A 27,939-nucleotide genomic window follows, 5' to 3' on the forward strand; every position below is an offset into this window, starting at 1 on the left:
TTATGTGCGTTCATATCTCCTCCAATGATACAAGGGTGTTTTAATTGAGAAAATAACTTATCCCAATCTTCGGTGTTAGTTTTAGCTTTCGGACACCTATATACAGAGAGTAAAGTTAAATGACTTTTGTTATAGTTGATTTTAATACCACAAGCAAGCAATTCTTTATTATAATTTTTTTAAATTTTTATGTTTTCAAAGGGAATACCAGTTTTAATTAAAATAGCAACTCCGGAATAGCCGTCATCCCGATCTTCGCGAATTACATTATAACCTCTATAACTATAAACAACATCCCGTTTAAACCAGGTTTCACTTATTAAAGCTATATCAATATCTTCGGTTATTAAAAAGTTGAGAAGGCTGTTTTTGTTAGCAACAGCTGATCGAGCATTCCATTGTATTATTTTGAGTTTAGCTTTGAAAGTAATTAGATTAGTTATTTTTTAAAAATATTATCTAGAACATTATTAATACCTTTGGCTAACATATTAATATCAAGTGATTTTGCCTGTTCTAAACAATTAATATTTTGAATAAAATCTGAGAAAAGAATTACTAAAGAATCTACTAATTTATTTTTATCATTGTCTATAGTTGAAAAACTTTCCTTGTTTAAGGGTGGTAAAGGTTGAGATGGTCCAAATCTGAAAGGGATGTGAGGAGATGTAGGATATTCGGAAGTTGGAGATGATACTTTTCTTTTTTTATTTTCTCTATAATCAGTGCTTGATTTACTACAACTTGGTTGACTAATATTTTTGGTTTTCTGTAAATGAGGCCTGAATAGGTTGGAATAAGCAGGTTTATTAACTTCAGATGTGTTAGTTAATTTTGGAAATTCTCTATCTGAATTTGACAATATTTCAAATCTGTTATTACAAATAAGACCAGAAAAAGAAGAATCGTTTAAATTTTTGGCCTCCAAATATGAAATTTTATGTTCAATCATGATATTTTTTATTTTTTTTTGATGTTCGAAAAAAGGACAGTTTTTAGAGATCGATATATGCTTATCACTTTTACAGTGTATGCAATACATTTTTTTTTCATCACATGTATGTGTATCAGTTTTAGTTTCTCCACATCGTATGCAGTATTCCTGTGTACATTTACATTGTCTAGAAATGTGTCCAAATTTGAGGCATTTATAACATTGTGTAACTTTACCTAACAATTTTTCAACTTGAAAATATACATAATTAATTACAACATAGTTTGGTAAACAATTGCCTTCAAATGTAATTATAACATTACGTCTAGGTACATATTCTGTATTTCCATCCTTTTCTATTTTCCTGTGCATTCTTTTAATATCAATAATTTGTGAATTAGAGGTCATATATTTTTTCAAATATTCAATTGTTTACCAAACTACAACATAGTTTGGTAAACAATTGCCTTCAAATGTAATTATAACATTACGTCTAGGTACATATTCTGTATTTCCATCCTTTTCTATTTTCCTGTGCATTCTTTTAATATCAATAATTTGTGAATTAGAGGTCATATATTTTTTCAAATATTCAATGTTATATTTGGTATCGACATCACGTATCAGCCCTTTGATTTCTAAGAGGTGATTGGGAATATACGCCTTTAAATTATCGTCTTTTAAATGACTATTAGTGACTAATTTATTTGCATCCAAAATAGATTTGAGGATTACTTTAACACGGTTTCTTCCTATACTTTTAATTTCCTTAATATTGTTGATCTTTAATTTTTGATGTAAAATATCACCCACAACCATAGGGTGCAATCGGCCTATATTCTGATCATTGGTCTTTTCAATATATACACAACAATTTTGAAAATCGTAATTACTAGAATTGATATTAAAAAGTTTTACTTCCCTTGTAGCAGGAGAAACGGTGGTATTAATTCCTGTATCCATATCTTGTTCACTAACACTAACAACTTCAGAAGTATTTAGTTCGCGCATTGGCGTCTTATTGGTATTCTCCCCCATCAGGGGAGAATATTTTCACTTTTTTATCACTATTTTACTATAATATGTAAATATTTTTAAACACGACGAAATTAAAATATTCTAATTGTCACAAAAACTGGGAGCTTAATGACTTTATCAATAAACACGTCTACCCGATATCAATGTATCGCTTCGACTGCAGAACAAAGTTACTTAACTTAAAAATTAAAGATAGAAATGATTTTAAAAGAGTTTTGGAAGTCATTCACTATTCTCCACTCTATTAACGTGGGAGTCTGTAAAGTCTCCAACAATTGTAAAGTCATGGAGAAAACTGTTACCAAACATCGAAAATTGTGTCGAACTAGCAGTTGAAGAAGATAAAAATAAGCTGAATATCCTTACAAGTTCAATGAACTCAGTTCTTGGGGTAGAGAACGTGGACGCAGCAAACCTGCAAGAGTGGTTAGGTTAGGTTAGGTTACGTTAGCAAACCTGCAAGAGTGGTTAGACTGCGACGCTACCGAATCGGGATTTGAGTATTTAACGGATGAAGACATCTTAAGAAAATGCCGAGGAGAAATCAAGGAAATGAATGAAGACGAAAAAGAGCTTGTACCTGGTGGACAAGTTACTCACGAAGCGGCCTTGTGTCATGTGAATGAACTAGAATACCTAAAAGGACCATCACGATGCGCTACTCGCTGAAAAACTGATGCTACGTAAAGTGCAGTGTAATCAAAGGAGCAGAAACAAATGGCACACTACTTTCAAACAGAGTAAAAATGTAAGCACACATTGAAAATTGTAAATTAAAGCTTAAGTTGAAACTACATTTTTATATTTTGCATTTATGTATTTGACTTCTAGTTACGGCTTATCCGCGACAACTGTGCCACTCAGTCCCATTGATAAAGGGGAGTTAACTTTAGTTAATCCCCTTTTGATGATGAAGATTCCATGTCATCCATGATGTTATCTGGGACTAAATCCTTAATATGAAATTGACTGATTTGTTTGTAAGTCGAATTGTCATTCAATTTGTATACTAAAGTAGACAGTACATTAACAACACAACATGGAATACATTTCTGACCAGACCTGACAGAAATGGCGTCACCTTTACTAGACTACTTTACAAAATTTCGTTTTAATAGTCGATCACCCATAAAGAATCGCAAATCTTGCTTCCTCAAATTATATTGCCTCGGATTTTTAAGATAAGAAGCTTTTCAACTCGTCCTAATATCAGCAAAAATAGGAGGTAAAATTCGCTAAGATTTGAGGAGAAATAGAATTTTTTAAAATTAACCCAAAGTAGTCAACTCATAATAGAACATTTCTACCAAAATTAAGATAAGCTGGAGTGACTTCAGCTGGAGAACACTGGGTGACTTCATAGACAGAAGTTTGAATACCTTGAGCATCAGAGTGCATATATTGATCCCAAACTCTAGGGCAGTTACAATACTGCGGTTAGCACGTTCAGTATAATTTACTTGTGGATTGTAAACTGTATTATAGAAAATCTTTTGGACCTGATATGTACTCAAAAAATCTTTAAAAAACTTAGGCACAAATTCAGGACCATTATCACAAGATATGATTTGTGGAACTTCAAATAATAAGAATACTTGTTTTTTAAATATTGCAAAATAGCTGGAACAGTAGAACTACGAAGAGGGCAAACTAAACGAAATCTCGTGAAATAATCAACATCTATTCAGAGTTTAAGTATTATCATTGTAACTATGAGAGTAAGGTACTATAAGATCCAAAGATAACATGTGCCAAGGAAAATTAATGTTCCTGAAAGAACCCATTAATTCAGCTTGAGATAGGTTACTAGCCTTGCGTGTTGCTCAAACTGTACATCTACCTTAAAGAAGTTTTAAAGAAACCAAAGTGGCCAGATGTCACATCATCATGAAAAATCCTCACAAATTCAGCATTATTTGGTGTCGTGACTACTATATTCCAATCAGACATATTTGACAATGATTCCATAGGACTAAAAACATGCTTATTAAGAATATTATTTTCAACTTTGAAATCAGGAAATCTACCATGTTCTTGACTTACAATCTTATTCATCTTCTGATACCAAGCATGAAGAGAGAGTAGACGAATTTAAAAGATTTACATCAAAAGTACGTGATAATGTATCAGTTACTATGACCCCATCGGCTTTGAGATGCACAATTTTATAGTCAAATGCAGAGAGTCTGCAAATACAACGGGATAACCATTGTGATAGTTTTCCATATAATGTAACCACAATAAAGAACTATGATTGGTAATAATAGTAGACTTACGACCCTCTGAATAGTACTGAAAGGCATCAAGACCATGGATGATGACAAGAAGTTCTCGCTCTCTAGTGGAATAATTCTCCTGTGGTTTATTGAGCTTTTTACTAGTGTATTCTATTAGTTGTTCCTGGCCATCCTTTATCTGAAAAAGTACACCGCCTGAAGCAATGTTAGAACGTGTCGGTCATAAGATATAAATGCTCTTTAAAGTTAGGAGACATCATGACAGGAGCATTAGTAACAGATTCTTTAATTCTTCGAAAAGCATCATTTGCCTCTGAAGTCTATGTAATCGTTTAACCCTTTTTCCTATTCTTAGGGAGGTCTGTAAGTAGAGACAACAGAGTGGAAACAAAGGTACAAATCTACGATGGTATTCACACATTCCCAGAATCCTACGTACTTGGGTGGTAGTTTTAGGTAATGGAAAATCTCTAATAGCAGCAATTTGATTAGTGTCAGTGCGTGAACCTTGACTATTAACAACATATCCTAAAAATTTAAGATTATCACGACAGAATTTACACTTATCAAAGTTAATACTTACATTAACCTTTTTAAGGCGTTAAAACAACTTCTCTAATATTTACATGTGAAGATAAAAATCAGGAGTGACGACTAAAGCCAAAAGGAGTGACGACAAAAACTCATCCAAATAATAAAATATATAAGCTTCCAGTTGAGGACTAACGACTAAATCCATTAGACAACACAATATCTAAGGAGTTGAAACAATACCAAAAGGTTTGTTGTTGAAACAGGTCAGTTGAAACAAATCTGAAATAATCCTTTTTCACTCACAGTAAAAGCAGTATATTTCTTACTTCCTTCACACAAAGGAATTTGTAAAAAAGCTTTGGATAAATCAATTGAAAAATTGGTAATCGCCGCATTGGCGATTACCAATGCGGCTTTAGGCCTGGAAGATCAACAATCGACCAAATATTTACTATCAGACAAATGCTAGAAAAGTATTGGGAATATAATAAAGAAGTACACCAGATCTTCATAGATTTCAAGCAAGCATATGATTCCATAGATCGCTTAAAACTGTGGAGTGCAATGATGGAGTTAGGCGTACCAAAGAAGCTGACCATGATTGCGCAAATGTGTGTCAACAATTCCTTTGCACAAATTAGAATAGGAGGCAAAACTTCAAAGGCTTTCGGCATAAGCACCGGACTCAGACAGGGAGACCCGCTGTCCCCATTACTATTTAACCTAGCATTGGAATATGCAATGCGAAAAATCTATACCAGAGTCAAACCAGACATAACTGCCAGAGGAGCAAAGATTATTCTCGCATTTGCAGATGATGTAGATGCAGTAGCACAGACAACACTGGAAGTTAAGGATATAGTATCGAACTTTGAAGAAGCAACACTAAGCGTAGGCCTGAAAATAAACGAAGAAAAAACTAAATACATGGTCGTATCAAAAAAGGAACGACAGCGAATAAGACAAAACATTACCATAAACGATCATAATTTTGAGGTGGTCAAAGAATTCAAATACCTAGGAGCAACAATTACCAGTGAAAACACAGGAGAACGGGAGGTTGAAATACGAATACTGGCGGGGAATAAATCATTCTTTGCCATTCAACATCTAATGAGGTCAAAGCTTCTCTCAAGGCGTGCCAAAATTAAAATGTACAAAACCATAATACGACCAGCAGTGACATATGGAAGTGAAACATGGACATTGAGAAAGAAAGAAATCAATAAGCTATTAGTATGGGAACGCAAAATCCTGCGAATTATATATGGTCCTTGCAGGGACAGCGTGACAAATGAATGGAGGAGCAGATACAACAATGAAATAAAGACTCTCTTCGGGAAAGGAAACATCGTAAGATACATAAAAGCCAATAGATTAAGATGGGCAGGCCACGTGGTACGGAGTGATGACGACAGACTGATTAGCAATGTGTTTTGGGAAAGACCAGATGGTAGGAAGATCGACAGGAAGGCCCAGAAAAAGGTGGAAAGACGCAGTCAGGGAAGACCTGGAGAAGATGGAAGTAAGGTCATGGGAAATAATAGCACAGGATCGGAATCAATGGAAGGCAATAGTAAACGCGGCAAAAACTCAAAGAGTTGTAAAAGCCAATGATGATGATGATGAATTGAAAAAGAAGAAATGTAATTGGCGTTTTGGAATCCCGATTAAAAGTAATATTATTTAGTTTTCGACTATTAAAACAAACTGGAAAAGAGTTCCTATCATGAGGAAATGGACATCCAAAAATTTGAAGGAATCTGAAGGTAAAAATATTTATAATTATTGTTTTGTTTGTTTTAATGTTTTATTTTATCACGAGAATTATTAATAAATAACAATATTGGTAATAATTTCCCACATTTACAAAAATACGTATTTATAGTCTAAATTTCCATTGTTTTTAAAATTTATTTAAAGGTATTTACATTTATATTAATTTTTCTAAATAATTTGTTATCTTATGAACCTTTATAAAGAATGCAAGCATTAGTAATGTTGACATATCTAGATCGTGCACCACTAACTAAAATAATATATTTGCAAAAACAGTTAATGACTAATTGCCTATTAAAAGCATTAAACAACATTCAGTATAAGAATTATCTCTGTAATGTGTAATTTATAAGGCTGTGACTTATATGGAATTCTTTAAACTTGGTAACCCTATTTATTATGAAGTTATCTCATTTGTCAGATATAATAATAATAAACACAAACTCGTATCATTTATACTTTACTTGGTTTTCTAAATTAATAATCAAATAATTCATCTTGGTTTTTGATTAAAAAGAAGTGTGCGTTGACAACAGCTCCCGAGGTGAAAGCCGAAAAATTAATTAGAATGACGATTTTGTGATATTATTTTATCATTTTTAAGCAAGATACTAGAAAATTATAATACAGGGTGGCGCACCGAAAACGAAACAGATGCATTTACTGGCAGATGATTCCTTTTTAAAAAAAAACGCTTGGACCCGTCGATTTTTTTATCGAGGGGGAAACAAAATTGGCATAAAATCACATTAACATTTGCAGCCCCCTAAGCGGGGGTGGCACCATCCCTAAAATCTTAAATGGAAAGGGGGGTCGAATGATCCATCATTTAAAAGGTCTTTCAACTCCCTTTACAATGATGTAAAATACATGTACTTCAATTCAGTAGTTTTGGAGATTTATTGATTTAAAGTTTAAATACATCATCGTAAGAGGAGATCAATACATAGCAGCAAAGTTGTTAAAAAATAAAGAATGAACTGACCTGTCAGCCGAGTAAATGTTGAAAATGGCCACCATTACTTTCCATGCAATAATAAAGATTTTGCTGAAAACGTTGCCGGACATTTTGCAATATTTGAGGAGTCATTTGATGGCACTCATTCACAATTCTTTGTCGTAAATCTTCTAAGGATGTTGGCTGAGTAGCATAGATTTTGTTTTTTAAGTAACCCCACAAAAATAAATCCAAAGGTGATAAATCTAGCGATCTTGGGGGCCATTCAACGGCACCTCTTCTACCAATCCATTGACCTGGAAAGGTCTGATCTAAATAATGCCGAACTCTTAATGCGTAATGTGGTGGGGCACCATCCTGTTGGAACATCAACATATTCTCAACGTATCGACCATCATTCTGATTTTCAATTATATCTGTTAGCGCAGGATCTATGGCATTTTGCAGTAATTCCAAATACATTTCACCAGTAAAATTTCCTGGTAAGAAAAAAGGACCAACCAAATGATCGCCAAAAATGCCAGCTCAAACATTTAATTTTTGTGGCTGCTGTGTGTGTACCTCATGGTAAATTCTGGGATTAGAGTCCGACCAATATCGACAATTATGACGATTTACTTCGCCATTTAAAAAAAAGAACATTCGTCGGAAAAGCAAATGTTAAATAAAAATTGTTCATCGTTTGTAATTCGTTCACTTATAACTTCCCAAAATTCTAATCGCTTATCAAAATCGTCTTCATTAAGTTCTTATACAAGGTGAATTTTATACGGATGAAAATTATGGGCCTTTAGAATCCGTTGGATAGTACGTCGACTAACACCACACGAAGTTTGCAATTTGCGGGTACTTAATGTAGGATCTACAATAACTTGCCCTAAAACCCCCACTTCTGTTGCTTCGTTCCTTATAGGATTTTCAATATTACGTTTTTTATTGGCGACTGATCCAGTTTCCCGAAATTTAGCTACAAGTTCTAAAACATATTTTCGGTGCACATTATTGTTCTCATGTCGCTCATTAAAAATTTGTGCTGTTCTATTAGCGCACTCATTATTTCCGAAAAATATTTCAATAATGTCAACCCTTTCTGCCGTGGAATATACCATGGTTAATTTATGTATAAAGCAATAAATGATATTTTAACAACAAAGATTGGTCAAATCAATCGCAAACTAAGATACTATTTCCTATTTAAAATAAGTACGTGGCATTCTCTACTTATCTTTCTTCAAGAAACAACTTTTTTGTCACAAAGGACACTTCAATTGCTATTTTTATTATTAATAAACCATGGGCGTAGTAAATAAAAGCATTTACTTATCAAGAAAATGCTTTTACTCAAATTTCTTCTGAAAGAAGTACAAACTAATTTGATGTACCTATTAAAGTCTACTTTAAACTTTAAATCAATAAATCTCCAAAACTACTGAATTGAATACATGAATTTTACATCATTATAAAGGGAGTTGAAAGACCTTTCAAATAATGGATTATTCGACCCCCCTTTTCATTTAAGATTTTAGGGATGATGCCACCCCCGCTTAAGGGGCTGCAAATGTTAAAGTGATTTTATACCAATTTTGTGTCCCCCTCGAAAACAAAATCGACGGGTCCGAGCGTTTTTTCAAAAAAGGAATCATCTGCCAGTAAATGTCTCTGTTTCGTTTTCGGTGCGCCACACTGTATAATACATAGTACGGGATCCGAATTTAGGTCGATCTTCTTGAAGATGAAACACTTTTTTATCAAATTTTATACATAGACAAATACGTCCTGCATGTATTGCCTATAAAAAATTTGTTCACAGCTCTCTTAAAAAAAATTATTTAACTTTTTTTATCAAGTTTCAGCCATTTGTTTACCAATCAAATTTAATTGAAATTAAATCTTTAAAACATTATAAAATAGGTATATCTGGAATTGCCTAAGTGTTTACGTTTATGGCTACCGGGCAAGCAGGAGTAAGCCGACTAAGGATAAGGACCGACTAGATTGTAATTTTCATATAAAAGAAGTAATGTGAAAGTTGAACAAAATTGTATTTTATTGGAAGAATTACTTCAAATAGAATAATATATTAAGTGTCATATTTCCAAAAGTCTGTTTTTGAACGGGAAACGATAATCATATTCATGGTACTTCATTGTTTTAAACGTGAATGAAATATATGAATTTTAAAATATTCAAAAGTAGTCTCCTAAAATAATATTTTTTTCACGGTCGTTGACAGAGTACAAAAAATATATATTGTGACCTATAACCGACCGAGAATATTATGAACGTTTTCTTCCAGATTCAAGAAAAACTTTGAGCTATGAGAATGTCGTTTGGAAAAGCATCCAGAGAATTCAAAATTCCAAAAAGTATCCTAGTTGATAAAATTCATAACAAATATGAAGAAGTTGCTACTACTGCGGTCCACTGTGTCCTGACTGCAGCTGGAGAACAAACCATAGTAGATTGGATTCTATATTTAGAAACTCTGGTTTTCCTGTAACAAAAAATCAACTGTTGGAGTGTGTTGCAGAGAACTAGTTCGCCGTCTAGAAGAAGCAAATAAATTTAAAGACGGAATTCCAGGTCGTCATTGGTACGAAAATTTTTTCGCCAGCTCTCTCATTGAGTATGTTACAACCTGACCAAACTTCGGGCAAATATAACAAAAAAAGTGTAAGAGGTTGGTTTGATAGAGTTTCAGACTATTTAAAAACAAATAATTTGGAGGAAGTTCCATCAGACCCAAAAAGAATTTTTACTTGCGACGAATCAGCTTTTTTTCGTTCACCAAAAGAAAAATGTGTAATCGTAAGAAAAGGTTCGAAAAAAGTTTATACCAGAATCGATAATGACTAGAAAGAATGCATCACGGTACTTTTGAGAGTTTCGCCAGAAGGACAAGTTGTGAAACCTACTGTTCTTTTTCCCTATAAAAGAGTACCAGCCAGTATTCATTTAAAAATGCCTCTGGGCTGAGGTATTGGCCATTCAGACTCCGGGTGGATGACTGGAGAATGTTTTTATGAATTCATTACGAATGTATTCTATAAAAAATGGATTGTTGAAAAGAACGTTCCTTTACCTGTTGTTCTTTTTCTAGATCGCCATTTTTCACATTTAAAGTTTCATCTAATTGAGTTCTGCAAAAGCATAGGTATTATACTAATTGCTCTTCTGCCTAACTTCATTCATCTATTGCAACCACTAGATGTTGCTATTTTTAGGCATCTTAAACTTTCCTGGAAAAACAGGATCCATAATTGGCGTATTAAGAATAATAGCAAAAAACTAAAGCGGGAAGATTTTGCAGAGGAAGAATATGCTGTGGTTATTTATGAAGGAGAGTACTTTCCTGGAGTAAGTCTTGGCTTTGACGGTACGGGATTCGAAGTGGAGACTATGATAAGAAGTGGTTCATATTGGAAATGGCCTGAGAAAGAGGATATTTTATGATAGTCAGAAAATGAAATAGGTATTTGCAAGAATTAATCCTCCAAAACCCGTGAATAAAAGGTTCATCTATGCAATTCCGGAGATGGATGCACTAAAAAGTATAATAATAAAAAAATAAAATGATTTCACAGTAAAGTTGAATCTATTATACATGCCCAATATATTATGTCACTTTTTGTTTGTTTTATTATGAATTTATATTTTTTTAAATATTAAAATCTTCAACTGCGTTTGTTTTTTTTAATTGAGCCAGTAGATACGATTATTTTTAAATAAATAAGTTAATATAATGTTGTTAATTACTTAAATAAGTAGTCTCCCAAGAAGGTTGCTGATAGGACTGAAATGTCCGGTAATTAGGTGCTTGTGGTCGGTAATAGCAAAAAAACGGTCGGTGATAAGTGAGTATTTTTTAAGCCGGTGGTAAAGGGAGCATTTTAATTAAATTGTACATAATTATTAAAACATTTTAAAAAAAGAATTAAACTGTGATAATATTATTTTTTCTATATTACTAGCTGAATCGACTAGATTAAAACTTATCCTTAAAAATTATGCAAAGAAAAATAAAAATGTATTCTTCTTATTATTGAATCTGCTTATAAGGAAAACCTTAAGTGGTCGGTAAAAGGTACAGTTACCTTAAGCAACTACGAAAAGAAGAAAAGAAAATCTCTCGAAAAAAGAAGACGAAAAATATGAAAGGAGAACTTCGAGAACTACAGAAGTTACAGCAAAGACAAGAAAATAATTATACCAGAAAATAAACTAAAGCGGAAAAGAACCAAGGATAACGGTGTCTAGAGATAAATCTTAACAGAACAGCATGACATATTAAAAATATGGCATTGTAAGGAAAAACTTGAAGGAGTCTCAACATTTCTCCATTATCGTTTCTAATATATTCCCTATACCCTCCTATAATATAACTGAACGATTCTCTGCGAGATAATATAATTTTTTTAAATATAATCCCTCGTGTTGTACTAATTTTTGTTATTTCGTTGTTTAAGTTTTCGAAAAATCTCATACTAGATTCCAAAACTCCAGTACAAAATTTTTGTTTGCAGTGATTTCCTATTGTATTTTTATTATCTGCAAATCTCAAAATTCTAAATTGGTAACAAATACACTTGTTGCATTCCAATGGTTATATAAAGAAAGTTCCCGCCTCCATTTAGCGCACAGAATTCCGGTGTGACGAAAATACCTACGCTAAGCCAAAGCTTCTTCCGCGCTGTGTCGTTTTCACATAAATATGATTCACAGACGGTAAGACTTCAAGAACAATTTTGCTGTATAAACACATCTAAGAGAAGATGTAATTAACGAAGATATTGCGACTGATTTTCTTATATAAAGTTGGCACCAAGTGAGGTTGGCTTTTGACTGTATCATTATTTAGAATAACTGAACCTGTTGCTGGCTCCTGTTAGACAAATAATGAAAGTGTTACGGACATAATTTCGACGCTGCTGTTGCGTCTATTGATGAGTCTTCTAATGTTGGTAAAATAACAACGTTACAAAAACAAATATTACCTGTAATGGGTAATAAATATGATATTTAAACGAAAGGCGACATAAAATGGTGACAGTTGTTATTTAAATCAATTACTAGATAGATTTCTCTTTGTAATATTGGTAATTTTTATCATTTTTACTTTTTTATATACCAGGTTAGGTTTAAAAATTCTCTGTTAAGGTCGTTATAATTTCCGGATAGTAAACATTCTGTTCTTTGCTTATAATTTAGGATTTTTAAAGTTTATTTGTTTGCAACTGACAGCTCATTACAAATCCAAATATTTTTAAATAGAGGTCAAGGGTTACCGTTAAGGCCACAAACACAAACACAAACACATTGCCGTACGGATGTAGTTAAAACCAAGAAGGTTTATTTTGAAAAATTACGAGTTATGCATTCATTTGTTTAATTAGATATACTTTAAAAAAGACCCCATGAAATAATAAGAAAATAGAAATAACCAATTTTGTCTGAGGTAGATAATTACCTGTATTTTCTTTCCGTTTTTTAATTTTTTCACGAAGCAATTTCTCTCTTTTAATAGTTGTACTATTTTTGGATGTATAAGGCATATCAGTACTATTATATTAATAGAATACTTTGTTCAGGGGATAATATTTTATTAATGACGTTGATGAATTTGACAAATAATTTTTGAGGTACCTGCCTTCGAGTGAGGGATAATATATGTGACGAATTTGATACCGTCCGTGTTATCAGTTAGCAGTACTCCATGCGTTAAAATGACATCATGGTTCATGACTCCCTTTTTTATCAACAACCATTAACAACGGTTAATAATGTAGTCAGTATGTGCTCTGGTATATCGTGAAAGAACTATTTACATATTTTTAAGTGAAAGAAAACAAGGAAACATTACTGAGCCAAAACGACTTAAAGGATACCAACTGTTTGGGAAAGTATGTAGTATTTATTTTCATATTTTACATTTAATATTTTTCTTTTACTGTACTATAATGCGATCTAATCTAATTGTATATGCTAACGACTTTGCTTTACAATATATTGTTTCCTGTTATTTTGTAAAATTGGATTGTTAAACTGGCTAGCTCATGTATTCTGTTTTAAGTTCAGAGAATTTGACTTTCTCTTTTCTTATTTTTGTGTCGCAAACACAGAAACTGATGTAAAGTATCATATTAATAATAATAGTCTTCCGTTTTATACCGCTCGCGGCTTTGGGAGTATAGCAGGGTAGTCTGCTATATCTAGGACCTACGGTATACAAGGAAGGTAATATGGCCAGTGCTACGCTTCAACCGCCTATTATTACCCCTGGTTTTACCCAAGGTACTCATTTTATTTAGGCTGAGTCGACCTGGGGCCTATAGACATTTTTAAAAATGTCTAGTTATTCTTGCCAGCGCGGCGGTAGGATTCGAACTCCGGACCACCGGCATGCGAGGCAAGCATCCTACCGCTTGCGCTACGCAGGCCCTTAGTAGTATCATATTACCGTGATAATTTTTCGACTGTTCTAACAACCATTCAAATTTCGTCATTTTGTGTCATGTGGAACAATTTCACCCAATCATGTCAACATTAGACTGATAATTGTATTCAGTGCAATTTTCAATCCCTATGACAACACGATCGAGTTTGACAACTTCATCCAAATAAATTTCAAAATGTCACGTTTCGGCAATGAGAATGTTCAAAGTATAAATTCCCAGAAATACAACCTACAGTCACAAATATATTATGATTTTTTTTTCAAAAAATTATCTGCCGAATATCCCTCGGACATTGATGAATGCCTTATAATTTCATGACAAATTTCTCAAGCTCGTTGCTTGGTAACAGCACAGCCTTCGGCTTCGTGCTGTTACCAAGAAACGAGGTTTCGATTGTCATGAAATTATCTCGTTTGTTAGCAATGTCCTAGGGATATTACTACGGACAATTAACTTAAATTATCGCCATTCAAAATCTCAATACAATAGAATGATTTATTGGTATACCCTCGTGTTACGGACCAACTCGAAGCGTGACCATAGGGTTTCTGACTCTCTCAAGAGCCTCTTGAGCCTCGGCGCCGGGCGTCCCTTAACGTCGTGACGCGCAGCGACCATTTCTTCTGTCTGCTACGAATACATCAATATTTCAAAAGGTAGGTCTCTACTCTTTGTACAGATAAAGCAAGCTAATTCTCGTAATTTATTCACAGTTATTGTTGCTATTTTTCGCTAATTTATTTACAGTCAAAATATTGCATTTTTTCTTCGATTATTGCTTCCTCTAAGTTTTACACAAACACCAACCAATGGAAATTTATGACTTTCATAGATACGTCCTTTGGAGAAAAGTTCATTCGTTCTATTTAAAGGAGATTCCTATGTTGGATAGCATATTAAAGGCAATAAAGGATAATAATTTTCCTCGCTTTGGCCGAAATAAGTTATGGAATTTACTTAAAGAAATCGGTTTTTGGTAATGGAAATCATACCGTTTCAAAGTATGGGTAGATAAAAATATTACAAGTTATCGACAAGCTTTTTTAGAAGGATATTCTACTGGTTTAAATGCTCTTGTTTCTCTAACAAGTGACAAATCAGAGAAATAAATTGAAAACTATTATAACAATATAGATGAAATAATGTGACTGACAAAAAAGGCGAGATAACGATGATTATAAGTGATTTTAACGCCAAAATTGGTCGTGGTGCCGAAGGAGACAACATAGGAGTATACGGTCTCGGTAAAAGAAACAATAGGGGAGATATATCGGTACAATTTTGCGTAGAGAACAACCTGTTAGTAGACAACACCTTCTTCAAATAACATCCTAGAAGGCTATACACTTGGAAATCACCTGCAGACAGAAAAGATAAAATTGTTAGACAATCAAATTGACTTCATTTTGCTCGATAACAACTTCAAGAAGTACATAAAATCTACTAAAACATATCCTGGAGCTGACATTCATAGCGATCACAACTTAGTGATGATTTTTATACTAAAAAGGTTTGTTAAAGTTAAAAGGGAAAAGATGTCAAGAAAATAGACATCTCACAACTGAAAAACCCTAAAAAGAAAAATGAAATAAGCATCAAGGTTGAGAAAGAAATAGAAACGCTAGAGAACTTGGTACATGCAGACGTTGAAGTAACATGGACTGCTCTTAAAACGAAAATAACAAAGATACAAGAAGACGACATCGGGTTCACGAAAAACAACAGAACACAAAAATGGATAACGCAAGAGATCCAGAATCTCATGGACGTAAGACGAAAACATAAAACAAACCCAATAGAATATAGACAATATAGTAATAGACAAATGAGTCAATAAAATCATTCGAAAAAAGTGCAGAGAAACTAAAGAAAACTAGATGTTATCCAAATGCCTAGAAATTGAACAACTTCAGAAAAGATATGACACCTTTATTGTCCATAAAAAAGTGAAAGAAATGACAGGTAGACACAGAAAGAGACAAGAAGCAATATTAAGAAATAATAATAACGAGATAACTATAGGTACAGAAGACAAACTGGGGAAATGGAAAGAATACATTCAGACACTTTTTGACGATGATAGACCTTGTTCTCGACCATCCACGGATGATCGAATAAATGAAAAAGGTCCAAAAATAACAAAAGAAAAAGTTATTTATGCAGTAAAAGCTCAGAAAAACGGAAAATCCACCAGTCCGAATAATATCCATGTCGAAATACTTAAATTACTTGCAGACAACGAAAGTAAAGGCCTCGACTTAAAAGCAGCACTATTCAGTAAGATATATGATACAGGTAAAATACCATCAGACTGGCTAAAATCAACATTCGTAACTTTACCCAAAAAATCCAATGCCTCACACTGCGATCACTATCGAATATTAAGCATGATGTCCCATGTTCTTAAAACCTTTCTCAGAACCATTTATACACGAATTTACAAGAAGTGTGAGTTTCAGATGAATGACACTCGCTTCGGATTTCGAAATGGACTGGGAACACGAGAAGCTCTTTTTGCCTTAAATGTGTTAACACAACGATGCAGAGTCATGAATGTAGATGTATATGTATGTTTTATTGATTATCAAAAAGCATTCGACTACGTTTACCATCAAAAGATGATTGAAATTATGAGAACAACTGGAATTGACGAACAAGACTTGCGAATTATCTCAGAACTATTGTTCTGAAACTATTTTCTTGTGGCATTTTAAAGCAACTACTATTTAAATGGGAATAAGCTACAATTAAAGGTTAAAATAAGTTTATTAGCGTTTCAGTTTCCACTTAGGAAACAAAATTAGTTTAATTTACTAATGTTTGTATTTTGAGAACGATTTCGAAAGTGGAAATTGAAACGTCAATAAATTTACTTTAATCTTTAATTGTGGCTTATCCCCATTTAAATAGTAAGACAAGGTTGCGTCTTATCGCCACTATTATTTACTCTGTATTCGGAATCTATATTCAGAAAAGCATATTAGACGAGGTTCAAAGTGGAATCAAGATTAACGGAACCAGCATAGACAACATGCTGTAGTTGTCGGTAGTTCGGCTGAGAATTTCATAGATACAAAAAGTTACTAATGGTGAGGTAGTTGAGTACAGCGCATAAGTAAACAAAAAGAATTACTCAGCATAATCACAGAGAGAAAAATACAATACTTGGGTCATGTGTTGATGAGTGAAAGATATGAATTACTCCAAATCATACTGGAAGGTAAAGTGCAGGGCAAAAGATCATTTGGCCTGAACTCGTGGCTGAAAGACCTGAGGAGATGGTTTGACCGCTCATCCACAGAAATCTTTCGTGCAGCAGTTTCCAAAGCTATAATTGCCATTTGGATCACCAACCTTCGAAAGAAGACGGCGCAATAAAAAAATGGATAATGCATTTGATATCTTCTGTGCCGTTTTCATGTTTCGCTTGCAGTAAAAAGACCACTATTGAGCTTGCACAATTTCCCTTATACTTATCGCTTTAAATGAATAGGAAATTTTAGTTTCTTCGCGTTCCTTTTTCATTCTTCCTAGTTTTCGAAAGTTAGTTATCACCACACAACTAACAGTTAAAAATCCTACCACGTGACTTACCCGAAAGATTTTAAAGTTTTTGCTTACAGTGTTAAAATCTTCTAATGGTTTAATGATAATGTAGAAGGAATTGATATATATATATATATATATATATATATATATATATATATATATATATACATATATATAATAACAGATTTGTTACGGCTTTCGCCGCTTCTCCGTCCCCAATTTCCATCTTTTTCTATCATATGCAGTTGCCACTTTTAAGTCTCTTGCCGCCATTGCTTCATCAATATCGTTGCGCCAACTTCTCCGTGGTCGTCCTCTCTTTCTTCTTTCAGGAGGGATCCATTCCAGTACTCTTCTAGGCTATCTGTACTCTGGCATTCTTTTAACATGTCCGAATCAGAATAATTGTTTTCTTTCTATGTCATCATTGATATTTCGCTCCATTTTCATTTTGTTTCTTATTTTTTCATTTCTAACGCTCTCCAGTTTCGATCTACCGCAGCTTCGTCCCAGATAATCCCTTTCTGTCGTCATAAGTTTGTTTCTATTAGCTTTGGTGACGTCCCATACTTCCGAACCGTAAAGTGTAATACTTTGGACTATACTACCGTAAATGTGTTTTTTGGTTTCTCGTCGAATTGTTTTTTGCCAAAGAAGAGAGTTTAAGGTACGGGTCGCTGCTCTGCCCTTGTTTATTCTTTCCCTGATTTCATCTGCGCTATTTCCCTTCTTGTTGAAAATGACCCCCAAATATTGGCAGGATAGCAGGATAGGCGTGTAGCCTTTGATTTTGTCGTCTTCCAAGACTAGGTCACATATTTCATCTGTTAGCACTGAAAGATATTCACATTCTGTCATATTCATGTTTAGACCTGCCACCTCATATTCTTCTTGCAGTTATCTTACTATATAGCTAAGATCGTAGCTGTCTTCGGCAATTACTACCTGGTCATCCGCAAAGAAAAGTGTATATAGCTTCTTTTCTTCCACCGTTATTCCCATGTTTCTACATTTTTTTACCCATTTCACCAAGGATCTGTCCAAATAGATTTTAAATAAGGTGGGTGACAGACAGCAGCCTTGTCTTATTCCCTTTGTTGTTTGAAAAGGAGAGGTGATTTCTTGTCCTATTTTAATTCTTGCAAAGTTTTGTTCGTAATATTTTTGAGTGGCGTTAATAAGAACTGGGTTTACTTTCAAGTTACCCATTTCTATCCATAGTTGTGAGATCGGTACACTGTCATATGCTTTTTCCAAATCTATTAAAGCTATATGAGTTTCTCTATTTCTCTGCACTCGTTTTTCCATTGCAATTTTTAATGTGAAAATATTATCCATAATGGAGCGTCCAGCCTAAATCCCGCTTGTTCTTCGGGTAGTTTGTCTTTAATATCATTTTCTATCATGTTTCGTAGTACTTTTGAGTATAGTCGGCCTATAGTAGCAATCACTGCGATCCCTCTATAGTTTTTAGGATCCATCTTTGTGCCTTTCTTGTGTATTGGAGAGATATACGATTGTCTCCATTCCTTTGGAACTTCTTCTCGGTTTAAGCATCTCAGAAGGAATTGATCACTGTAATAATTAAATTACGTTGTTTATTTTGATTAAATTTATAGAGCGTTAATAAATTTGGATAATATAAAATATCTTTTGTGTGCACCGACCACTGATATTTTATTGTACATATTCCTCACAATGAGAAGTAATAAAATACCCAAACGACGAACCAAACCAAAAACGGAATGTGTCCTATTATAAAATAAAAGGAATTAATCTCTGAAATATATTCAACAAATACTATATTCACGGCTATAAATAGTAACGGTCCTGATATTGATGCAATACAATGAAGAAAGACACTTCGCTGTCCTACTAAACTGACTAACATAACTAAAATATTAACTATTTGTTTACAATTAAGATTGTTGAGTTAAACAGTTATGGCTTCTAGAAATATTTTTACTACATCTAATAGACGTAAATTACATTACGATGTGTGGTACAACAAAGCCAGAAATAAAAATAATGGTGACCGCACCTATATTCAATTTGAAAGTGATTTTTAGGCAGGATTTTTAATCATATCCAGTGCCACAAAAATTAGCAGTAGAGTTTTTTCGACATTTTCAGTTTTAGCGTGAATTATCGTAAACACGATAATTTATTTTATACCCAAAACTCTTTTTGGCCATCCAACTTATAGATTAAATTATGTCTGATACAAACAATTATTCTTAATTAATACACCGATTATGATAAAATTGATTTCTTTTGTCAGCAGACAATGCCATACAATACCCCCATTCTCAAAGCTTAACACTAAATTCGACACGCTAGCTTATAATTTTGTTTACTTAACGGGGTAATTCCGGAAACAAAACTAAGTGGGTGTTTTAAATAAAGGCTGTAATAAAAGTTCTCCCCTAATGAGGTAGATACTAAACGAGCTGTTACAATAAACTCTAAGAATAAATTGTTACACTCTATAAATCCTCATAAAAAACGGCGTGCCAAGTGAAATCGTAAACAGCTCTTACCGGCTGGAATGTTAAGATCGGGCAACTATATAACTACAAAATCATAAAGAGGTTTTTAATGGTATGTTTTCTGTATCAAAATTAGATGTATTAATAACTAGAAGATTCACAGAAATATTTGACATGAATAAAAAATTAATAGAAGCCTCAAGAATAGTATATTATCAGCCAAGATGTTCTTAGTAAAACATTGATAACTATCGATTATGACGAGCAATTATTAATAAGTAAAAGACGACTTGCATCAGTTAACAACGGTAAAACAATAGGCTTTAAAAAAATGACATTTTTTTATTGCCTTCATAAACGGTCTGTGTGGATTTGTCTGTAATTTTAAGAACGAATTTTTCTGTGGAAGTATTAACAGATATGATCTGGGTATTATGAAAAAGTTCGAAAAATTGCCCACTTTCAGCCAGAATATACCAGAAAGCGAAACGTAAAAGCTTATGAAAAGTTAATTAATCTCTTTTGTTTGTACTGGGTCAGTTGCATGTGATAAAAAATGAGAGAACCAAAACTCTTATAAGTGAAAAAAAGGAATATGACGTACTGTTAGCTACTACTAAGGTTCCCCACATCAGCACCCGTGAAGTTTAGCATTAACGTTGACATTAGTCAAACTTCGGCGGCAAAAATCCTGCGTAAACATCAAATGCATCACTACTGCACACAGTTTCATCAAGAATTAACATTCTTTGATTATCGTCGTCACCAACACCAAAGGTGACGACAAACGAAGAAATAAATATTTAGAAAGAAGAGGTAAAGGAAGTATTAAGGAAATTAAAAATAGAAAATCACCAGGAGAGAACAGAATACCGAACGAACTCCCAAAATACGGAGGACCAGATCTGGCCAAACAACTATTAAAATTAATCCAAAAAATAATAGAACAAAACAGAATTCCTCAAGAATGAAGATCAAGCATCCTAATACCTCTCTTCAAAAAGAGAGACAAATCGTACCCGGAAAATTACAGGGGAATTAATTTATTAAACACAACACTAAAATTAACAACCAAAGTGTTAACAAATAAACTGAATGAAATTATTACAGTAGCAGAACAACAACAAAGTTTTAGGTCGGGAAGACCATGCACCGACGATATATTTATAATGAGACAAGTGCAAGAGAAATCATGAGAATACAACAAACTGGCATATCTATGTTTCGTGGATCTTAAGAAGGCATTTGACCATCTCAAATTAAAGGACGTTATCCACTTATTGTACGCAAGAAAGATACCTCTAGGAATAATCAAAACGATCGAAAATATCTACCAAAACAACACAATAAAAGTAAAAGTGGAAGAAGAACTAACCGACCCTATTAAAGCTGGATGGGATGAGACAGAGAAGTTCTCTGAGTCTTCTATTGTTTAACCTGATTATGGATGAAATAATAAAAAAAGTAAGAACTAAAAAAGGATGAAGGACTAAGATTGGAGCTGGAAAGTTAGATAATAGAACAAGTGATGGAGTAAATATATATATATATATTAGACATCACATTATCTAGCTACGGAAAGCTCGAAACTGAAGTGGAAGATCAAGAGAGTAGAGCAAACAGAGCCGCAGGCTGCCTGAATCCACAATCTGGAGAAATAAAAATATTGGGAAAGAAATAAAAGGCAGAATTTACAACAGTCATCAGACCAATAATGACCTACGCAGCAGAAACACGACCTGACACAGAGAGAACAAAAAGGATGTTCAGACAGAGGATGACAGAGCTAGAAGTACATATATACGACGTAGATGCAAGGTGGAGAATATCAAAAACGGGGTCAGAAATAAAAAAAAATAGAATGGAACGATCATATAAGCCGAATGACAACAGATAGAGTAGTAAACATGGCAAGAGACGGTTCCCCAATAGGAACACGATCAGACCAATCAGTAGGAAGACAACAAATACGATGGAACGACAACTTACTGGAGGCACATTGAAAAACAGACAGAGTCATGTCTACATAAAAAGAAGAAGAAAAAGAAGATGTATTACTTTGAAGAATAAATTGAGAACATGACTATTTATTAACGATATTGTTTTGTATTTACTTCAGTCTTTAGTGTTTGTACTTTTTATGGATAGCGCAAAAGGTGGAGAGTAACTATTGTTTCCGTATATGTCCTATTTTGTATACTGTGTTGAAGAAATCTACTGCAATGTCTAAAGTTTCATTAATTATGCATTTTAAGTTTTCTATTGTAATTTTGTTCTTTACCTGATGCTTTGCCATTTTTGCTGTTTTTAATGTCATTTTAATTTTCCCTTTTAATATTTTTAAAACCACACCATCTTCTACTTTTTTTTCTGAAAAATGGCCTTAGCAGAGCCAATTAGCCAGTTTTGTTTTTGTTTGTTGTTAAAGTCGACTGAATTTTAATTATTATTGATTGTAGATTCATAGTCAACATTTTCTTGCTATCAGAATGTTAGTACGCACATATTATACCTAATATTTTTATGGATACACAAATTTTGTTTTGATATATTTTTATTTTGTTTTTTATTGTTTTATTATCTTCCTGTTTTCGCTTTTGTTTTTTTTGCTTGTTTTTTTGTTTTTATTTTGTGTTTTTAGTTTTTTTTGTATTTATTTTTGTTTTTTGTTCTATTTCTATTTTCTTAATTCTTTTATGTCTTTTTTTATTAATTTGAAGTATACATTTTTTCTTCAAATTGTATTATGGCTATACATTATTTAGAGCTTGTATTTACATATTTTAACATATTTGTAAATACAATGAAGAATTTCCATATTATTTGAAAATATTATAATATTAAATTAATATATAAATATAATTAATTAATTAATTATATTTATATATTAATTATATATATTATATATACATATAATTAATTAATATATAAATTATTAATATAAAATATGAAATATTAAATTAATACTAATATTATTATCTTCTACTTTATGTATTCTGTCTACTTGATCTATTTCCTCTCTTTATTTTTTTGATTAGCATTCAACACTAGTTTCCCATTTGTATCTTTTAATATTCCCTGTTTTCTTTTTCTATCGTTCTAAGTTAATTGTTTAATTTTTTTGTGTGTGTTTAAACTGTCATTTTTTTCTGGTATTCTTCTTTTGCTTGTTTAATTTTAATCGTATTTTATTTGTTTAACCGCTTTTTTATACTTTTAATTATCTTTGTTTTTATGTTGACGTCTTTCTTAAATCAATTCTAAAATTTCCTCCGTCATCCATGGTTTGGTTGGTATCAGAATTTCTTTTTCATTTTTATCTATTTCTGTCTTTATTAATAACCAATTTGTATCTGTTGCAGTATTTTGCAGAATTTGTTTTTTAACATTCATTAAGATTATTGATTTATCTGTCAGACGTTGTCTTATGAGTGGGTTTCTTAGTTTACATAAATTGATGTGTACATGTGTTCTTCGTTTTATTATTTTAATTCTGAGTCTAATTTTGGTCACTACTGGTTAAAAAGTATAAAAACACTCTAAAACTTTGTAACGCAACAAGAATATTACAGCATGCGCTGTTCTATCTTTTAAGTTATGTTTATGTTCTGTTTAGGAACCGCATGCGCCGTATCGACGTATACCGCGTTCCACGCTATTTACTTGTATTTTCAAGTACTTACCATAACATTTTCATTGCTTTTTTTTTATTTTCAACAAGATATTGTTGATTAAACTCCGAAAAGTGCACTTAAAATAAAATCCAAAAAATTTCTATTTTTACATAACGCGAATTTTTATTATCCTTACAAATAATATTTTAAATATAAATAAATAAATAAAATTTTAAATATAAATATTTTATAAACATTTTAGAACGTAAATCCAAAAGGAATATTAATATGTATAATGATTGTATAAATTTTTATGACGAAGAATATTTGTTGCTCTCATAAATGTGCTCTCTTTAAACATATTTTCTAAATTAAATAACTAATTTGCTATGCAAATTTATTCTTATTAAAATTGAGATTTTTTTTATACATTTTGTCTTTTTAGTAAATTTTTATGTTTGGTAATTGTCAAAAATATTGATTAAAAATTAGTTATTTCAAAAATGTGTCATTTTTATGTGCGCGCGCATCTCATTGGTAACCCAAATAAGCAATTACAAAAAGGGCTAAATTTTATACTAAAGTATAAAAAATTTCTTTGGCACATTTTTAAGGTAAAATTATGCCGATAATAGGTAGTGTTCTAAAGAAATTAGTATTTTACGAAATACAGTCCAATATATGAAAACTCAATACTTTTTGAAAAAGTTTTGTAAAACCTTGGGAATGTAAACTTTTTTTTATTTAATAATCAGACACTTTCATCTACCTATTCCCAGATTTTTATCCTTGATTTATTTTTAGATACTATTCGTGCTTAAGATGAAACTTAACATTTTTAGAAAAAAATTATATTAATTTCTTCAGAGAACCTCCGGGGTATATTAAAGGTCTTAACTATCTATTAATAAAAATGACAGTTTAAAAATTTCAAATTATTCTTTTTATATACCCAATATGATATTTTTGTATTTGTATTTGAAATATATTGCTAAAATTATTTTATCGTCACTTCATCCAGTATATCAATTATTCAACGATCCTCCGCAGTGAGCATCGAAGTTTAGGTAATAAATGTGGCATTCGAAACGGATTTTGCGCTTTTTTGTCAAACGACAATGTCAAGGTCGTGAACTCACCTTATACAGCTCACCATGATGCCGCCCTTTAATCCCTTGACATCCTTTCCTCACATGCGCAAAACTCTAAACTTCACTCAGTGCAACATGCCGGCACTTCCACACTTGTTCAAACACGTTGTCGTCTACTCGCGTCGGGACGCCGGCGTCTTTCTCTCCTTCTCGTCGTCGTCGAACAGCACGTGCACCACGTGTAGAAATGCTTAAGCGATCAACTTTCACAGACTCGCCGTTCGCCTGCCGGAATCGAACTGCATGAGATTTCTACTTCCACTTGTACTCTGCCGAGTTTGCCATGCCGGCATTCACGCCCCAGACCATGCCTGATGCCGGTATCATATCGGTCATCATCGCTCGCTGAAGGTCTTATTTGTTTACTTTCAGCTACTTACAAAAAAAAGTGCTAAGAAATCAGCTACCGTTTTTATTTCATAAATCTTTTTCACAGCTGATGACTACGACTACATTCAATAGTTGAAGGGTGGAATTCAGCAATATATTAAGTGTCACAAAGTTGAGTCTTACGAGGGTGTTTGAAGACGCAACTGTATGAAAGTTGCAACATTAATTAGAAGTTTTCGGTGATCAATAAGTTCTGTGTTCGATAGGAGCAATGTTCTTTTGCAAAATAACTTTTATTTCTTTTTCGCATTTCTGAAAAACTTATAGAAAACGCAGAAACGCAGAAAGAAAATCAAGAGTTATAGTCCAGTTAAATTGGCGATTGGGTGGCAAGTTAATCTCCAATTTGTAACCATTTACAAATAAATCTAATAGTTCCTTAATAAAAAAAATTTAAAGACGATTTCCGGGTTGGAAATCCAAACGTCAAAACAAATGTAAAATGGAATTTTCATTACAATCAGTTGTAGTCTAATCCCATGTATAATAATATTTAATTGTGTCTCCTTCTCTAATTCCTCGTTTGGTTTTTGTTGGTTTTGTCTTAATAGGTATATTTTGATTCTTGTTGTTGCTTTCTCATAGATATTCAATAATAAATCTGTGTATATTTGGTATATCTTCCTGATCTTAGTTAATTGTTTATTTCCCAACAGTCAATACTGTCACATGCTTTTCAAAGTCAATAAGACGATGTACAACTGTATATTCTACGCTATTTGAGTGGCCTATTAGTATTTTCATAGATATCAGATTACATATTTCCTAAACTTGGTATTTGCTCGAAAGCCATTTTTTGGGAAATAGAAAAAAAAATTAACGGTCCAGTAGTGTTTACCTCACAACGTAAAGATTGATTAATGTTGTTTAGAGGTTTTATCAATAGAAATTAGAAGTTTCTAGCCACCAATATTTACAGGTTTTTAGAAAAAAAAATGTTTGTTGCAAATAACCAGTTTTGCAAATAAATAACTTAAATATTAACCAACCATATTTAGTTCAATAACAAACATACGTGATTTATTCATGAAAATAAATCTTCCACATGCTTAATCAAATAAAGAAAATGTTTAAACGAAAAAAAAATTAACAGACTCATGTTCAAACTAAAAAACAGTAATTTTCGGCATTTTGGCAATTTTCCAAACCATCAACGGTTTCTTCTGGTGAGGTAGAATCTTTCTTCAAGTGTTCTTTGTAGAAATTGAATTCAGGAAGTCTCTCCAATTTTCTCCTTAGTGTTTGGAAAGAAGACTATTAATAATCCCTTAATCCCCCTTTTATTCTTTTCCCAGTAGTAATTTCTCACGAGCCATTGAATAAAGAGAACAATTTTTATTTCAAACGCTTTTAGCTTTTCTAACGTCATTGCAGTAATTGAGTTCACCTTGGTATAACATTTTTGTCTTTTTGTAAAAAATAAACCGCTTTGCCTTAATAAATTCAAAGTGCCATGAACTAGGCAGTTTCTTAAAATTCGAGTTACATTGCAAGTAGACCCTCACTCTTGTCTTGCGTCTAATGAGACTGGGTACATGTAATATATTCTATAAATTTTTTGACACAGTTTCTTTTTTCATCATTTTTTGGGCCCACTCTATTGCCACCTTTACGTTCTCTGGGTATTATCTCTGGGTTATTTTGAGTGTATAGTATGTTGCATCTGTTGTGTATAAGATTGTAGATGATGTTTTTTTGACCTCCATTATTGTGGGTATATTCTTATTGTTAACTTGTTCGTTGAGGGCTGCTTATTTAATTTTTCTCTTTTTCATATCTGTTTCTGTCATGATTATTGATGTATCTTTCCATTGTGATCTGTGCTCTGTGTCCTAGGCATTTTTGTATATCTAGAATTTCTCGAGATTTCTGTTCTTGACGATTCATCAATGCATTCAGTTGTTGCATTAACAGGGTATTTTATAGATGCAGTTTTTATCTCTTTTTGTGTGTAGTTAGGTGTACTTTTGGACAGGATATACCTCAGTGTGTTAGTTATTTTAAATGTTGTGATGTACTTATTTTCTATCCTCTTCAGTGTTTTTTTTAAAAAGCCCTTTCCATATGGTAGTGTTGTCGTCTGTAAGTCCCTTCTTGAGAGTGTTTCTTGATTGCTCGTGGTGTCGTGTTATTTTATTTCTGCCTGATCATTTCTTTTTGAAATCCCTATATGATAGAGGCCGAAGATGATTCAAAGATAACAACAATATCATATGTACAGGGCTTATCAGAAAAACTAAAGAGGATAGAAAACATGTACAACATCAGAAGAGCATTCAAAACAACCAACATACTGAGGTCTATCCTGTCCAAAACCAAATCCAACAAGACACAAGAAAGATCAAAAAACTGCATCTATAAAATACTCTGAATGCAACAATTTGAACAAGGGAGAAACCGCAAGATCCCTTAATGTCAGGATAAATGAACATGAAACATACATCAAGATCAGAGACTTCGAGAAATCCCAGATATGTAAACATGCATGGGACAACGAGCACATACCACAATGGAAGATGTTATTTAAAAATGTGATTATCATCACAATCACAAGCAATAATTGTGACATAGACATTATTTAACTTAGACATGACACAAGAAAGTAGTTTCAGAACCTTTTTTTAAGTAATACATTATAGACATTAATGAATGTTTGTATTTTGAGAACGATTTCCGAAGTGGAGGTTGAAACGTCAATAAACTTAATTTAACCTTTAATTGTGGCTTATTCCCATTTAAATAGTAATTATTTACTCGATCGTCAACAAAATGTGGGCCAATCACCTAGTCCCCAACAATACCACCCCAAAT

At 32.7% G+C, this 27,939-nt stretch overlaps 1 protein-coding gene across 5 annotated transcripts in view; it reads right to left on the reverse strand.

Annotated features, from left to right (window-relative positions):
• Positions 1–24,986, reverse strand: part of Mp (collagen XV/XVIII-type protein multiplexin) — a 1,493,071-nt gene extending 1,468,085 nt beyond the window's left edge. For all 5 annotated transcript variants that reach the window (XM_072537153.1, XM_072537150.1, XM_072537151.1 and 2 more), the window contains exon 1: positions 24,727–24,986. In XM_072537153.1, coding sequence (XP_072393254.1) covers positions 24,727–24,743 — 17 coding nt within the window. In that variant the 5' untranslated portion in view covers positions 24,744–24,986. The remainder of the gene's footprint in view (positions 1–24,726) is intronic.
• Positions 24,987–27,939: the final 2,953 nt, after the last annotated feature.

This window comes from Diabrotica undecimpunctata, chromosome 7 (assembly GCF_040954645.1).
Source record: "Diabrotica undecimpunctata isolate CICGRU chromosome 7, icDiaUnde3, whole genome shotgun sequence".
Lineage (NCBI taxonomy): Eukaryota > Metazoa > Arthropoda > Insecta > Coleoptera > Chrysomelidae > Diabrotica > Diabrotica undecimpunctata.